At 38.4% G+C, this 15,803-nt stretch overlaps 1 protein-coding gene across 1 annotated transcript in view; it reads left to right on the top strand.

The window, feature by feature from the left end:
- The window catches only part of CCDC176 (coiled-coil domain containing 176), an 84,947-nt gene extending 70,472 nt beyond the window's left edge, over positions 1-14,475 (top strand). Inside the window, exons 8-12 of the mRNA XM_006865610.1 lie at positions 993-1,486; positions 7,972-8,073; positions 12,430-12,504; positions 13,590-13,704; positions 14,422-14,475. Coding sequence (XP_006865672.1) covers positions 993-1,486; positions 7,972-8,073; positions 12,430-12,504; positions 13,590-13,704; positions 14,422-14,475 — 840 coding nt within the window. The remainder of the gene's footprint in view (positions 1-992; positions 1,487-7,971; positions 8,074-12,429; positions 12,505-13,589; positions 13,705-14,421) is intronic.
- The last annotated feature ends 1,328 nt before the right edge of the window (positions 14,476-15,803 follow it).

Here is a 15,803-nt window from a genome sequence, read left to right as displayed (position 1 = left end):
AATACAATAGTTAAAGTAAATAGAGGTAAATGTGTGAACTGTTAGTACATGAGAGGATTGCAACCATGTAGTGAAGAAAGGTGTATGGTTTGTTGAATATAAAATTGATGATTTGCTCTATGAACATTCACTCAATTCATAAAAGTTAAAAATAGTAATAATAAAAAGGTCCAACCACCCTTCAGGTCTGAAAAGGAACTCACTCTCATTACCCAGTTTTCAGCCAAGCAGTAGATAGGTACATAGGGGGACAACACTAATAAAGTATGCTCACCATGGAATGGTCATGCATTCAAAATCAAAAGGGCAACATTTACCTAAGGACAAAGTTGAGAAGGGATGAGAAGGAGTGTGGAATGGGAATAGGAACCGCAGGGAGGAAGTGGGATAACTCTTGTTGCAATTGGTGGTGTGCCGTGGAGTCAGTTCTGACTCATAGAGACCCTGCATAGGATTTCCAAGGCTATAAATCTTTACGGGAGCAGAAAGCCTCATCTTTCTCCCACGGAACAGCTGGTAGTTTCGAACTGCTGACCGTTAAGATTAGCAGCCCGATTTGTCATCCCTATGACTAGAGCTCCTTTCCCAGTATATGGGAGGGCTTTAAATAGCTCATGGAAAAATGGAATGAAAAGATAATGAAATTTTTCCACAAACTTTTTGAAACCTCTTGTATAGTTGTTAATGTTTTATTGCACAGTCTTGTTGAATTTGAATTAATTACCCTTTGGTAACGCAAAATATCTCATCTTTCAGAATTTTAGAGGAAAGAAGGTTTTTTTGTTAAAAATAAGTGAATTGGCTTTACAAGTCCAGGAAAAGAACCTAGTATGTTTTTTGCTGTCTATACATAGATACCAGAATAGCACCTTCTCCACCAGGCATCAGACTGAAATCCCATGACATAATGAAAGTTAGTCAATAACTTGGGAGTACTGGAATTACTAAAGAAAAACACTAATCTTTTACCTCTCTCATAATTCTGTTTTTAGGAGGTAAATGACTTGTTGGTTAAGGAAAAAATTATGCAACTTAACCAGCAGAAATCACAAATCCAAAGTCTTCAGAAAAAGGTGATAAGCTTGGAGACTGCCTTGACTTGTATGACCAGAGAGTTTGAGGCTGAAGTTTTAAAACTGCAGCAGCAAGCAACCATAGAGAACCAAGCGGGTCAAGTAGAAATTGAAAAGCTACAGCAACTTCTTAAAATGAAGGACAGAGAAATGAATCGAGTGAAGAAGCTGGCCAAGAACATACTGGATGAGAGAACAGAGGTGGAAAAGTTCTTTTTGGATGCGCTACACCAAGTAAAGCAACAAATTCTATTTAACAGGAAGCATTATAAGAAGATAGCACAAACTGCTTTCAATTTAAAAATGAGAGCAGCATGTGCAGGAAAAGCAGAATATCCCAAAATTCGAACATTTGATGGCAGAGAGCATAGCACCAATAGTGTGAATCAGGATCTTATGGAGGCTGAGAAATGGTACTAATAATTATTTTAATACGTTTCATTTGTGTTGCTGTTTTTATGCCTTACAGAGAAATAAGAACTCTGAAAAGTTCAATTTGATAATATCCAAGTATTGAGTAGATTACGAAGTGTATTTCTTGGTACAATCAATCAGGGACAGGAACTGACTGATTGTAATCCATATGCTTAATTAGCAAAGTGATGGGGCTTCTTAGACGGTGCCTCCCCTTTGATGACAAGAGAGACTCTTAAGTTATTAGATTATTTGTCCCATAAAATGTCATTGTAATACATTCTAATTTGTTCCTTTACCTTGTTTCCTATAAATTGTAAATCAGTTGTAAAAACCTGATACATTCAATTGAAACATTTTGATAAGCATGTTACAAATATATATATATGCATATATGTATATATTCTTAAAATACAGAATGCCTTCAAATGTGTGTGCCACTGCATGTCATCCTTGCACAAGGGACATGCTATAACTAATCTTTGTACCATTCCAGTTTTACTATATGTACTGCCAAAGTGAACACTACTTCACAAAGATTTTGGAATGTTTCCTTTACTAGCCTGAGATGAAATGTATAGGTAATAATATCTAAGTAAAGATATAATTTAAAAGTCAATGTCATGCCTAAATTGGAATAACTCTTTGTTGTGCAGAAGTATCACATGGACTGAGGACAGCCACTAGTGCCCCTCCGTCATAGTGTTAACCAAAGGTCCCCACAAATTTCCAAAGTGCCACTATTATAGAGGTAGAAGAATTCTTGAGGCAGTTGCAGAGAACATACAATGATTTTTTGTGTGTCTATTAGAGAACTCTTCCCATATAGAAACCTTGGATTAAATTGTAATCCATTGTGAAGATTATTTTGAAAACAAAAAACTTACATTCCAATGCAATTAAAAAATTAAAAAACCCTAGCTAAGAAGCTTAAAAGTATTCCAACTATCATGTACTTACCATATTGTTGTTGTTGTTAGGTGCCATCAAATCGGTACCAACTCATAGCGACTTTATGCACAGCAGAACGAAACACTGCCCGATCCTAGGTCAGCCTCACTACTGCTGCCACATGTGAGTCCATCGTTGCTTCCACTTGGCCAGTCCATCTCATTGGGGGTCTTCCTCTTTTTCTCTGATTACCAAAAAAAACATGATCTCCTTCTCCAGTGACTGGTCCCTCCTGACAATATGTCCCAAGTATGAGAGACAAAGTTTGGCCATTTTAGCCTCCAAGGAGCACTCTAGCTGCACTTCCTCCAAAATAGATCTATTGGTTCTTTTGGCAGCCCATTGTACTTTCAATATTTTCCTCTTAATTAAGAGTGCTTAAATATTTTTGATGGAATAATTTGTAGATTGTTTTAAATTACAAGCCTGTTGGGAAAGTTGGGCATGCACAGTGGCTTTTGGAAGTCTCTGAAAGATAGTGCTCTTCTTCACAAGTGCCCCTATTGTAATTTTTTACTTTACCTTATTCAAAAGTTTGTGATACCACTTCTGTTACCAAGAAATGCACTATAATGTCCTCTTTTCATTTATTAAGTAAAAAAGTTTACTATCATACATAAGGCAGTTTCTTTTACACATTTTATCTACTGGAAGTTGTTAAAAATAAATGAAACACTTGAGGATTGATAGTCATTAGGCATTACTGAGCTGAATGGTTTGGTACTGGCCATTTGGATCAGATAATCACGTGATCTACGGTTCCAGGAATGAGAAATTGAAGAGGAACGGCATCACATTCATTGTCAAAAAGAACATTTCAAGATCTTTCACTAACACTGTCAGTGATAGGATAATATCCAGATGCCTATAAGGAAGACAGGAGTCATGGTGTGACGCTGCAGGATAGTGCACTTGACCACAAGGTCAGTTTGACCCATAAGGGTGGCAGTTCAAACTCACCAGTCACTCCTTGGAAACCTCATACAGGGTCGCTATGAGTCGGAACCAACTTGATGGCACTTAACAACAACAACATAAAGAAGACCAGTTAATATAACTGTTATTCAAATAGTTCCACCAACCACTAATGCCAAAGATGAAGAAATTGAAAATTTTACGACTTTTGCAGTTTGAAATCGATCAAACATGCAATCAAGTTTCATTGACAATTATTTGTGACTGGAATGTGAAACTTGGAAATAGGAACAAATATTTTGGAATACTTAGTTGGAAAATACGTCCTTGTCTTCAGAATTTTGCAAGGCCAGTGGTTCACTGGGAACACCTTTCTTCAACAGTATAAGCGGCTACCATATACACGGCCCTCACTGGATGGACTACAAAAGAGTTACATTGACTATATCTGTAGAAAGAAACAATGTAGAACCTCAGTATCATCAGTCAGAATAAGACCAGGAGCCAACTGGAACAGATTACATAATTTGCTTAGATGCAAATTTAAATTAAAGCTGAAGAAAATTCAAACAAGTTCATGAGAGTCAAAGTACAAGCTTTAGTATGTATATTTCCCCCTGAATTTAGAGACTTATCTCAAGAATAGATTTAATGCATTGGACACTAATAACTAAAGGCCGGAGTTGTGGGGTGGCATCAAGGACATCAAACATGAAGAAAGCAAATGGTTATTTAAAAGACAGTAAAGAAAAAAAAGACGAATGTCAAAAATGACTCTGAAACTTGCTCATAAATGTAGAGTAGCTGAAATGAAAGGAAGAAATGATAAAGTTTATGAGCTGAACAGACGATTTCAAAGGACAACTCCAGAAGACAAAATAAAGTATTACAATGAAATATGCAAAGACCAAGATTTAGAAAATCAAAGAGGTAGAACAATTAGCTTTTGTCAAGCTAAAATAACTCAAGAAAAAATTCAAGCCTAGAGTTGCATGCAATATTGAAGAATTCTGTGGGCAAAAAATAACAGCACATAAAACTTTAAAAGAAGATGAATACACTGAACCACTGTTCCAAAAATAACTGGTTAAAAAAAAAAAAGAATTGGTGAACGTTCAGCCAGTTCAGGTGGTGTAGTATATAATTGAGAATTGGTGGTAATCAGGAAGGAGTGCAAGAGTTCAAGTGAACTGAGGTAAGTACCGTGAACTTTTGTACGTGGAAGGGATTGCAGTTCTTATAATGAAATGAAGTATATGATTTGTTGAATGTAAAACTGATGATCTGTTCTGAAAACCATCACTCAATTCACAATAAAAAGTTAAAAAAAAAAAATTGGTGATATTGAAGGAAGAAGTCCAAGGCATTGGCAAAAAAAACCCAAGGCTCTAGGAAATGATGGAATACTGATTGAAATGTTTAAAAAAACTGATGTAGCACTTTATGTCAAGAAATTTGGAAGACTGGGAGAGTTTTCTGGCCAGCTGACAGACTCATATTTGTGTCCATTCCAAAGAAAGGTGATCCAATGGAATGTAGAAATTATTGAACAGTATAATATCATACACAAGTATAATTTTGCTGTTAATAATCTAAAAATGGTTGTAGCAGTACATAGATAGGAAACTGCCAGAAATTCAAGTTGGAATCAGAAGAGGACATGGAATGAGAGTTATCATTACTGATGTCAGAAAGATCTTGGCTGAAAGCAGAGAATACCAGAAAGATGTTTACTTGTGTTTTATTGACCATGTAAAGGCATTCAACTGTGTGTTGTTATTAAGTGCCATCCAATTGGTTCTGACTCATACAACCCTATATAAGATTTCTCAGGAACAGCTGGTGGGTTTGAACTGCTGACCTTGTGGTTCGCAGTGCTTATCCTACAGTGCCACACCAGGAGTGATGTGGATCATAACAAATTATGGATAGCATTGTGAAGAATGAATGGGAATTCCAAGACACTTAATTGTGCTCATGTGGAGCCTCTACATAGACCAAGGGGCAGTAATTCAAACAGAACTTTTGCATTGTTTAAAATTCAGGAAAGGTGTGCATAGCATTGTATTCTTTCATAATACTTAGGAAGACCCCTAACAAGATGGATTGGCCAAGTGGCAGCATCGATGGACTCAAGCGTGGCAACAGTAGTGAGGTTGGCCCAGGATCAGGCAATGTTTCGTTCTGTGCATAAAGTCGAGTACCGACTCCATGGCACCTAACAACAACAAAAACGTGCTGAGCAAAGTAGCCAGGAAGCTTGACTGTATGAAGAAGAATGCAACATCAGGATTGGAAGAAGACTCATTATGCAGATGACATGCAGATGAATATGCAGATGACACAGCTTTGATTGCTGAAAGTAAAGAGGACTTGAAGCACTTACTGGTGAAGATCAAAGACTATATTAGATTACACCTCAACATAAAACAAAAATCTTCACAACTGGACCAATAAGCAACATAATGATAAATGAAGAAAAGTTTTAAGTTGTCTAGAATTTCATTGTACTTAGATTCACAATCTGTGCCCTTGGTAGAAACAGTGAAGAAATCAAACAATACATTGCATGGGGGCAAATCTGCTGCAAAAGACTTCTTTAAGGTGTTAAAGAACAAAGATGTCACTTTGAGGACTAAGGTGTCCTTGGCCCAAGCCATGGCATTTTCAATCTCCTTATACGTATGAAAGATGGACAGTGAATAAGAAAGAGTGAATAACTGATGTTTTTGAATTATAGAGTTGGTGAAGAATATGCAAGGACTTCTAGAAGAACAAATAAGCCTGTCTTGGAAAGAAGTATCACCAGAATGCTCCTGAGAAGCAAGAATGACAAGACTATGTGTCACACACTTTGGACATGGTATTAGGAGGGAGCAGCATCTGGAGAGTCAGTATTTATTAGAGAATCAGTAGAAAAAGAGGAAGAGACCCTCAGCAAGATAGGTCGACATAGTGGTTGCAGCAATGGGCTCAGACATAAGCAACAGTTGTGAGTCTGCCACAGAACTGGGTAATTTCATTCTGCTTGAGCCAGAACTGACTCAGTGACACCTAACAACAACAGCATAGTAAAGTGGTATTTGTTTCCAAGGAATTTAAACATAATGTTGCCCGTGTTATTATTGCAGAAATTGGACTCTTTGTGCGAGTTACCACCTTAACTTCAATGTCCTTCTAGCTACTCTACTTTTGTGTATTGCAACAGTGCAAAGACAGTGATTCAAATTATATAGCAACTGTTTAAGAGGTAGTTAGGGGGACAGTAGTAGAAGTATATGATGAACATAAGGCAAAACCTAAAATTTTCAACAAAAACAATACAATTGACTTACATGCAAAAATATTTCTTGCATTGTTGTTGTTGTCAGGTGCCATCGAGTCAGAACCGACTCATAGCGACCCCATGCACAGTAGAATGAAACAATGTCCGATCCTGGGCCAACCTCACTATCGCTGCCACACTTGAGTCTATCAATGATGCCACCTGGCCAATCCATCTCGTTAGGGGTCTTCCTCTTTTTCTCTGACCCTCCACCTTACCCAGCATGACATCCTCCTCCGGACAATATGTCCAAAGTATGAGAGACGAAGCTTAGCCATCCTGGCCTCCAAGGAGCGCTCTGGCTGCACTTCTTCCAAAACAGATCTATTGGTTCTTTTGGCAGTCCATGGCACTTGCATTATGCAGCATCAATATTCTTTTGTAAATAGCAAGTAGATGATGATGCCTTTGGAAAAGTTGTAGTATAGGTAAAGACATGCCTGGAAAGTTTAGTTGCCGCCTTATTTGGGAATGAAAATAAAGTTGGCGTTGTTGTTAGGTGCCATTGAGTAGGGAAGTTTTATGTTATTTTCTAAATTTACCTTTTGTCACTGTTTTCATTGTTGTTGTTGAGTGCCGTGGAGTCAGTTATGACTCATAGTGACCCTGTATAGGATTTCCTAGGAGCAACTGGTAGATTTGAACCACCAACCTTGTGCTTAACAGTCCAGTGCTTATCCTACAGCGCCACACCAGGAGTTCACTGTTTTTAGAAAATTTATAATTCAAAAAGAAATGTTGTCCCACAGGGAGGAAGTGGGGATAACTGTTGTTACATGTAGGAGATTGCAATCATTGAGATAAAACATAGTATATGCTTTGTTGAATGTAAAACTGATGGTCTGCTCTGCAAACTTTCACTCAATGCACAATAAAAAATCCACCCCCCCAAAAAAAAGTTGTGAGAAAAAAAAATGGACAAAATCTCACCAAACAATTTTCTTTTAATGTTTTCTTTGACTTTGTATGTATCTGGATACTTAATGAAATATTACAGTTTTATATTGTGCTTATTAGTTGCTTAATATTTGAGCACAGATATTTTCAATATTAAAGTTTTTGTATTTTCATCTTAATGACTACATAACATTTCAAATTGGCTAGCATATTAATATCTTTTCAACTTCAATTTTGTAATAGACACTGGTGGTTTTGCTGTCATTACGTAGCAAATTCCATAATATTCAGTTATGTTAAGCAGCCTTTCTCAAGTCTTCATGTTTTCATTTTTTAGAAAAGAAGTCTACTTTGACCATATTTCTTCTTTTCATTTTTGTCTTTGAAATTCTTCAGGACAAATACTCAAGGAAATGTGGATATTGGAGACTTGACCTGGGAGCAGAAGGAAAAAGTCTTGAGACTGCTCTTTGCAAAAATGAATGGCTTTGTTCCTAGGTAACTTACTTTGCAATGAAATATATCAAGTTGTTAAAAACCTAGAGACCTTCTAAGGACAATGTGCTTACTCTCATTTAGAATTAAAGAAATGGGAAAGACCCAGAAAATATAAAAGGATCCCACTGCTTAGCCACGACTCCCAGAAATAAAGAATTGAAGATAAATGGAATAAATGAATAGGGAAATAAAAGTTAGATTGTAGTTAAAGTGGGGATGGAGAGATTAATCATAGATGTTTAGGTTATTGGTTGTTCATAAGTTATAATATTGCTCAGTTAAATGAGTGGCAACTTGAGAAGTATAGCAGTTCAGATTTTATTACTTGGCAAAGGTAAGTAAGTGATTTTTAAGTTCATTATTAGCAATAAGGAGTCCTTGTGTGATGTTATAGGATAAGCACTGGATCGCTAACTAGAAGGCTGGAGGTTTAAACCCACTAGCTGCTATGAGTTGGAATGGACTTGGTGACACTTAGCAGCAAAAACAATTATCAAGAGAATCCACAATACCAAGATTGCTGTTGTTAAGTGCTGTTGACTCGGTTCCTGACTCTTAGCAACCCTGTATAGGGTTTCAGAGGAGCAGCTTGTCGGTTTGAACTGTCTACTTTGTGGTTCACAGTCTAGTGTTGATCCTACAGTGCCACATCAGGAGTCCAGTACCAAGACAGAAATAGAAATCTGCAGCCCTTCCAAATTCCTTTTAATAATTACTTCCTCTCTATTTCTCCACTATGTATTTTATAAGTGACTATGACCCTGGTGGAGCCCTGGTGTGGTGTTGTAGGATCAGCACTGCACTGCTGACCACAAGATAGGAGGTTCAAACCCACCAGCTGCTCCTTGGAAACCTTATACAGAGTCGCTACAAGTTGGAACTGACTCAAGGGTATTTAACAACAACGACAGCAATAACCCCAGTACTGCACAGTAAAATAAGTAAAGCACTTTTGATTGATTGTTATGTGATTGGTTCTTTGCTAGGTACTATTGGAAATCCAAAAGAATTCAAAGACATCGCCCTGGATCCAAAATGACTAGCTATAATCAGGCCATACAAAACCAAACCCAGCAAGGAAAAAATTAGGTGGCACAATCATGCATAATAGGAGCTCAGGCAATTTGTCAGTCAGGGAAGAAGACATTTCCTGAAAAGAAGTGTGATTCAGTGAGGTGCCTTCATTAATTAGAGGATTCTAGAGAAGATGGGACACGATGGCTCTGTAGGATAAGCACTAGACTTCAAACCACAAGGTTGGTGGTTCGAACCCACCAACTGCTCTGCAGGAGAAGGACGAGGCTTTCTGCTCCCGCAAAGATGTACAGCCTCAGAAACCCTATACAGGTTCGCTATGAGATGAACCTGACTCCAGGACACTTACAATCACAGAGAGAGAGGAGAGGGCCCACCAGACAAGGACTTAGCAGGCAGCACCAGCAGAAGCCCAGAAATAGGAACGGCTTGAGGACATTTTGTGTAAGCCACAGAGTTATTAGAAATAATATTTAATTTGAAGATTAAATTGTCATGATCCTTAGAAACCATGTGTTGAAAAGCTTTATGTGACACTGTAGGTTAATGTGCTGGACTGCAAAATTGGTTTGCACCACAAGGTTGGCGGTTTAAACTCAACAGCTGCTCCTCAGAAACCTTATATAGGGTTGATATGAGTCGGAACCAACTTGATGGCACTCAACAACAACAACAGATTCTCTAGTGGTGTGTACTTTTTTCCTCTGCCTTGGAGGAAAACACACATGAGTGAGCCATGTTTCCTGCACTAGCAGTACTTAGGCTGGTGGTGTCAGAGCTGACCTGCATGGAGAGGGAGAGAAACGGAGTGGGGACTCACAGACATTGCTACACTGCTCTGGGCATGCAGTGGTGAGGGCTTGTTGTTAAGTGCTGTGGAGTAAGTTCCAACTTAACCTGTATAGAGTTTCTGAGGAGTGGCTGGTGGGTTTGAACTGCACACCATGTGCTTAGCAGTCCAGTGTTTATCATACAGCGCCACACCAGGACCCCAGTGAGAATGTAGTATTTAGTTAAATAAATACAAATGTGTAACTGTGAAAGTCTCAGAGGAATGGCCTAGTGATAGGCAAGCCTAGATTAGGGGCATGTGAGCCACACAGAGAAGGCAGGACAGTTTTGGAAGAGGTAATCAAGATGGAGATGACCTCTCAAAGATAAATTTAAAAAGGTAAAAAAATGAGTAAGAAAAAAATATTTTAGGTAGAAGAAATAGTAATATTTTCATTATTTTATGAGATGATGGCAATATATGGAAGTGAAAGAATACCTTTAAGGCCCTTGGGAATAGTGACTGAACTACAGATGAGAGTTTAGTGAAGGAGATTTGAATGGGTTCAGTGAGGGATGGGTAGTTGGGTCTTTGTTATTAGTGCTGTCCAGTGGGTTCCAACTCATAGTGACCCTGTATAGGACTTCCAGTGATCAACTGGTGGGTTTGAACTGCCAACTTTGCAGGTAGTAAGTAGTCCAGTGCTTATCCTACAGCACTACACAAGGACTCCAGCTGAGTCTAGGAGAGTTGATAAAGGTAGAGTGAGAAATAGAGAACAGAGACTAGAGCCTTGAGGAATACCGTACAATTAGGGAATGATACAAAGAAGAGTACAACCAAAAGGGAAGAGTTTAAAGAACTGTAGACTTCTGAATAACTAACATAACCTTCCAAAGAGTTATATTAAAGAGATGGGGTAGAAGCCAGACTAGAGATACGGAATGTCCCCCTGTGAGTTGACTTTTCCATACCCCAAGAAATACAGCCAGAGTTTCAGGCCTCCAGTTCCATGCTATATTGTTTTCAACATTGTAGAAATGGAACTGGGGTGAAATCTTTCACACTAAACATTGAACTTGAACTGTACCACAATACAATTCTGTTGCAATCTCATAAGAAGGGGGCTTCAAAAAGTACTTAGAAAAATGGAATGAAAAGATAAATGGAAATTTTCAACAAATTGTTGAAGTGCCCCCTTGTATGCCAGTGTTGGACAAAGGAAAAACAAGATCGGAATAGGATGGTAAAATGTTGAGTTCAAAGATGTGATTAAAATGAGTCTATGAAGATAGGTGTTATAATTAAGAAGTTAGTGACAGTTTATAGTTGACTATGTTGTTGTTGTTAGTTATCAGGTTAGTACCAACTCATAGCGACCTTATGCACAGCAGAAACACTACCCGATCCTGGGCCAACATCACTACTGTTGTCACGCTTGAGTCCACCGATGCTGCCACTTGGCCAATCCATCTCGTTGGGGGTCTTCCTCTTTTTCTCTGACCCTCCACCTTACCAAACATGATATCCTTCTCCAGCAACTGGCCCCTCCTGACAATATGTCCGAAGTATGAGAGATGAAGTTTGGCCATCTTGGCCTCCAAGGAGCACTCTGGCTGCACTTCCTCCAAAATAGATCTTTTGGTTCTTTTGGCAGTCCATGGCACTTTCAATATTCTCCTCCAACACCGTAACTCAAATGCATCAATTCTTCTACGGTCTTCCTTATTCACTGTCCAGCTTTCGCATGCATGTGAGGTTATTGAAAATACCATACTGTAAATCCAACAGTATAATATTTCACTAATAAAGATATTAGTGAACATAGTCAATAGGCTGGACTTTACAGCACATCAGTAACCACTCTGGTTATAACTCAGGCACACTAGTATCTTAGGTACATTTCCCCCATGCATCACCACTAATGTTATATAAGCACCGTAGAATGAGTTTGTGTTGCTTTCATATGCACCTCAGTTAGGACAAGTGTCTATCTGTTGGCAAATCAACCTACTCATATGCTTTGTGTAACTTGATTAAGTTCACTTTCAAATTAGAATGTTGAATTAGTGATGTTTATTTCCTGTTCTTAAATGCAGACTTTTCAAAGTACAAGGTGAATTTTTCCTAGTGGGCCTGTCTCGGTTGGGTAACCATTCTGTGTTCTGGCTGAAGTTTTCCTAGTGGACTGTCTCCATTGGGTAACCATTCTGTGTTCTGAGGTTTTTTTTGTGTCAGAAAGGAACTTTTGTGGCCATGTTTTTGGTCAGTACCCTGGTAACCTGCCCTTCACTATTTATGACTGTTATGTATCATTATCATGATCATCTCCACAAATATATTAATCATAAATTAAACACATCTCAATTCCAAGAGAATATAAATTTATATAAACTTGCTTAACATCTTACTGCCTCTGTGCCTTAAAGCTAATTTTTAAAGGTAAGAAGGCCGTCCGACTGATTGAATTTCATTTAGCACTTTGAAAATGTAGTTGAACTGGTGGGAGGAGATGCAGCCTCACTGTTTGTTGATTTTTCCCACCGCAGGAAATACAGCCAGAGTTGTAAGCCTCCAGTTCCAGACTATATTGTTTCTGACAATGGAGAAACAAAGGAATTTGGGTAAGATTTCTTGTGAAGCAATGTACAGTAGCCTAATCACAATGATTTTTTCTTTTCTTTTTAACTTTTTTATTGTGACTCAGGTGAAGGTTTATAGATCAGATCGCCAGTTTTACATTCAACAGTTCAAACATACTTTGTTTCATGGTGTTGATTGCAATCCCTTCAATGTAATATTACTTACCCGACTTCTTCCCTGTGTATTCCATTCCTTCTTCTTCCCTAGCCCTTCTGAACTTTCCCTTTGGGTAAATTCTGTGTGGTTGATCATTTTAAGTTTGCATACCTCACAGTATTACTGTTCCCTTTATAGACCTGTGTGTTGCTTGGATGACAATTGAGTCATGGGGAAGAGTTCCTATCCAGACTTGAATTGTGACTAGGAGTCATAGTCTGGGGGTTCCACCAGTAAGGCTGCTTTTGAGTCTTGTTCTCCCACTCTATCCAGGAACTTCTACTGACTCCTTTCTGAGCAGTTGGTAGTGGTAGCTGGGCACCATCTAGTTCTTCTGGTCTCATGGTCAGGAAGACTGATGGTCAAATGGACAATTAGTCCATCAGACAAATTGTTTCCATGTGTTTTGTTTTTTATCTCTCTTATTTCCTTTAGGCAAGAAGAAATCAATAGTTGTACCTTAGATGGTTGCTCACAAGTTTTTAACACTCAATTTGCTATTCACCAAAGCAGGACCTAAAACGTTATCTTTCTGGACTATGTTACATTAGGTGACCTTGCTGTTGACCTCAGACTATATTCCTGAGCCCCAACACACAATAGTTCATCCCCTTAAGGTTTTTGGTTATGTCTAGTAAGTTTTCATTAACTTCAATCATAAAGTCTCTTTTGGGCAGCTTAACTGTGCTGGAGTTGGGTGGTACAGTGGATAAATGCTTGAACCCATCAGCAGCTCTGTGGGAGAAAAGACCTGGTAATTTGCTGCTGCGAAGATTACAACCTACAAAACCTTATGGGGCAGTTCTGCTCTGCCTTCCAGGGTCACTATGTGTCAGAATGGACTTAAGGGCTCAAATAATTGTTCTGAACCAGGTTTCATGTGTGTATGGTTTGTATTTTATTATTGCAGGGATGAAAGTAAGTTTCAAGATCAAACCTTCATCACCCAGCAAATCCCAGTATCAGACTCTGCTAGTGAACTGGTACCACCCAATAATCAGAAAGGATCACAAAAACCTGACATGGTAAGGACTGTTATAAATAAATAAATACATGTAACTGTTACTCTTTCCTGTGCAGCTTCTTGCAGACTCCCAGTTCTTTGTCTCCTGGTGAGGAGCTCTAAGGGATCCGTGAAACAAGTAATAGCTCTATAATGGATCACGGAAACCTTGATAACATAACCTATAATCATTTCCATGATCACATAATACTGCTGCTGTTCATTTCACAGATCCCTTTGAGCACCTCACCAGGATAGACAATAAAATTTCATAAAAATATCTACAATAAGGAGTCCTGTGTGGTACTGTAGGATAAACACTGGACGGCAAGGTTGGTTTCAACTGCCAGGTCAGTGGTTCAAACACACCAGTCATTCCTCAGAAACCCTATATAGGGTCACTATGAGTGAGAACTGACTCAGTGGCACTTAACAACAACATCTATAATGCAGCATAGTACTGGGTATACTTAATGTCAGTGAGTACTTCTGCCTCTTTTAGTGTGGAATACATATAGATTCCCTTTTGAAATAGATAGCTTAGTCAAAATGTGTAAGAATATAACTTTTCTTATTTCAGTCACATTCATGGTTCTTTATTTTTATGACCTTCATGATAGAGGTGGGTGTCTTAGTTTTAATAGGGAACAAAGGCATTATAAGGAAGTATGGTACCGTTAAAAAAACAAACTAGGTGTTTTCTTTAAGAGGTTTTTATAACTTTTTTATTCATAATCAGTATAATGCAGAATCTGAGACATGGGATCACATCAGAGCAAAAAGAAAGAATTGAATTCATTAGCTATTATTAGCAATGATCATAAATGTAAAGATTTTTTTTTTTATTCATCTTAAGAAATAAGAAACTGTTCTGAGTTTCTTATTTCTTAACAAGCAAGTTTCTCATTTCTTAACAAGCAAGTATCTGACCAGGTGAGTAAATAAACTGATTCCAATTATAGCAACATAAGTCTGATTAATCAGTATTTTTAAAAAAGTGATTTCCCTTAGATGTAAGGAAAACTTAGGCGCCTATATTTAATTCCACTTGGAATTTAGACAATATAACCTTGTATTCAATCCAGCCTGTAGCTGTTGGGCTGGATTAACTGTCACTACTAGTTTGCCAGCTGTGACAGAGATCAACTACACCAAAACCAACTCCTAGTGACGGTACAGGGCAGAGTAGAGCTACCCCACAGGGTCCCCAAGGTTGTAAATCTTTATGGGAGCAGATTGTCACAGCTTTCTCCCATGGAGCAGCAAGTGAGTTTGAACCACTGATCTTCTGGTTAGCAGCTGAATTTGAACCACTGTGCTACCAGGACTTGCTGAGGTAAACCAAGGGGCAGTCTGTTCTCAAAATACAAATTTCTGTTGCCTTACCTAAAGGGAGACAAGCTCCCCCACCCAAAAAAAGACCCGCAGGAGAAAGATGAGGCTTTCTGCTCCCGTAAAGATTTACAGCCTCAGAAACCCTGTACAGGGTCGCTATGAGTCGGAACTGACTCCACAGCACATAACAACAAGGTTTTAAATGCATTTTTTTAACATTTCAGTCACCTTTAATGATGAAAAATTCTGATATTCTATGCAACAAGTAGAATTTATAATCCTAAAGTCCGTAGAGTACACAAATATTTTGAGTGTCTCACCATCCTTAATTCACTAAATAACCCTCATGGAGTAGGTTAGCACTATGCAAGTGACTAATGAGGAAGCAGAAAAACAATGACCTATGCCATCTGGCTGTGCACCAGAGAGTACTCCATAGGCCTTCTAGTTCACTGCGTAAAAACCCTAATCAGAAAGTCAGGGGTAGTGGAGATGGTAGAGCAAAAAAGACCGAAGCCATTCTGTCCAGCACAGCACAGCACAGCACAAACTCGTAAGTGTGCTTTCATTTTTAAGTATCACTAATGAGAAATGCAGGCAAGAGGAAAGAACATACCAAATTCTAGTAAGGCAAGTCATATCAGCCAGTCTCACTTAAGGCAAGTTTCTTATCCATTTTCATGGTTAGAACACCTCCTTGATTTCTGGGCCTAAAATAACTATTGATATCAGTTTTCTAAATAACAAGTTTTCTTAAAACATTTTTTGCATCTTAGAGGCCTTAGT

This window comes from Chrysochloris asiatica, unplaced genomic scaffold (genome assembly GCF_000296735.1).
Source record: "Chrysochloris asiatica unplaced genomic scaffold, ChrAsi1.0 scaffold00079, whole genome shotgun sequence".
NCBI lineage: Eukaryota > Metazoa > Chordata > Mammalia > Afrosoricida > Chrysochloridae > Chrysochloris > Chrysochloris asiatica.
The sequence above is the reverse complement of the archived record's forward strand: the minus strand, read 5'-3'. Positions and strand labels throughout refer to the sequence as shown.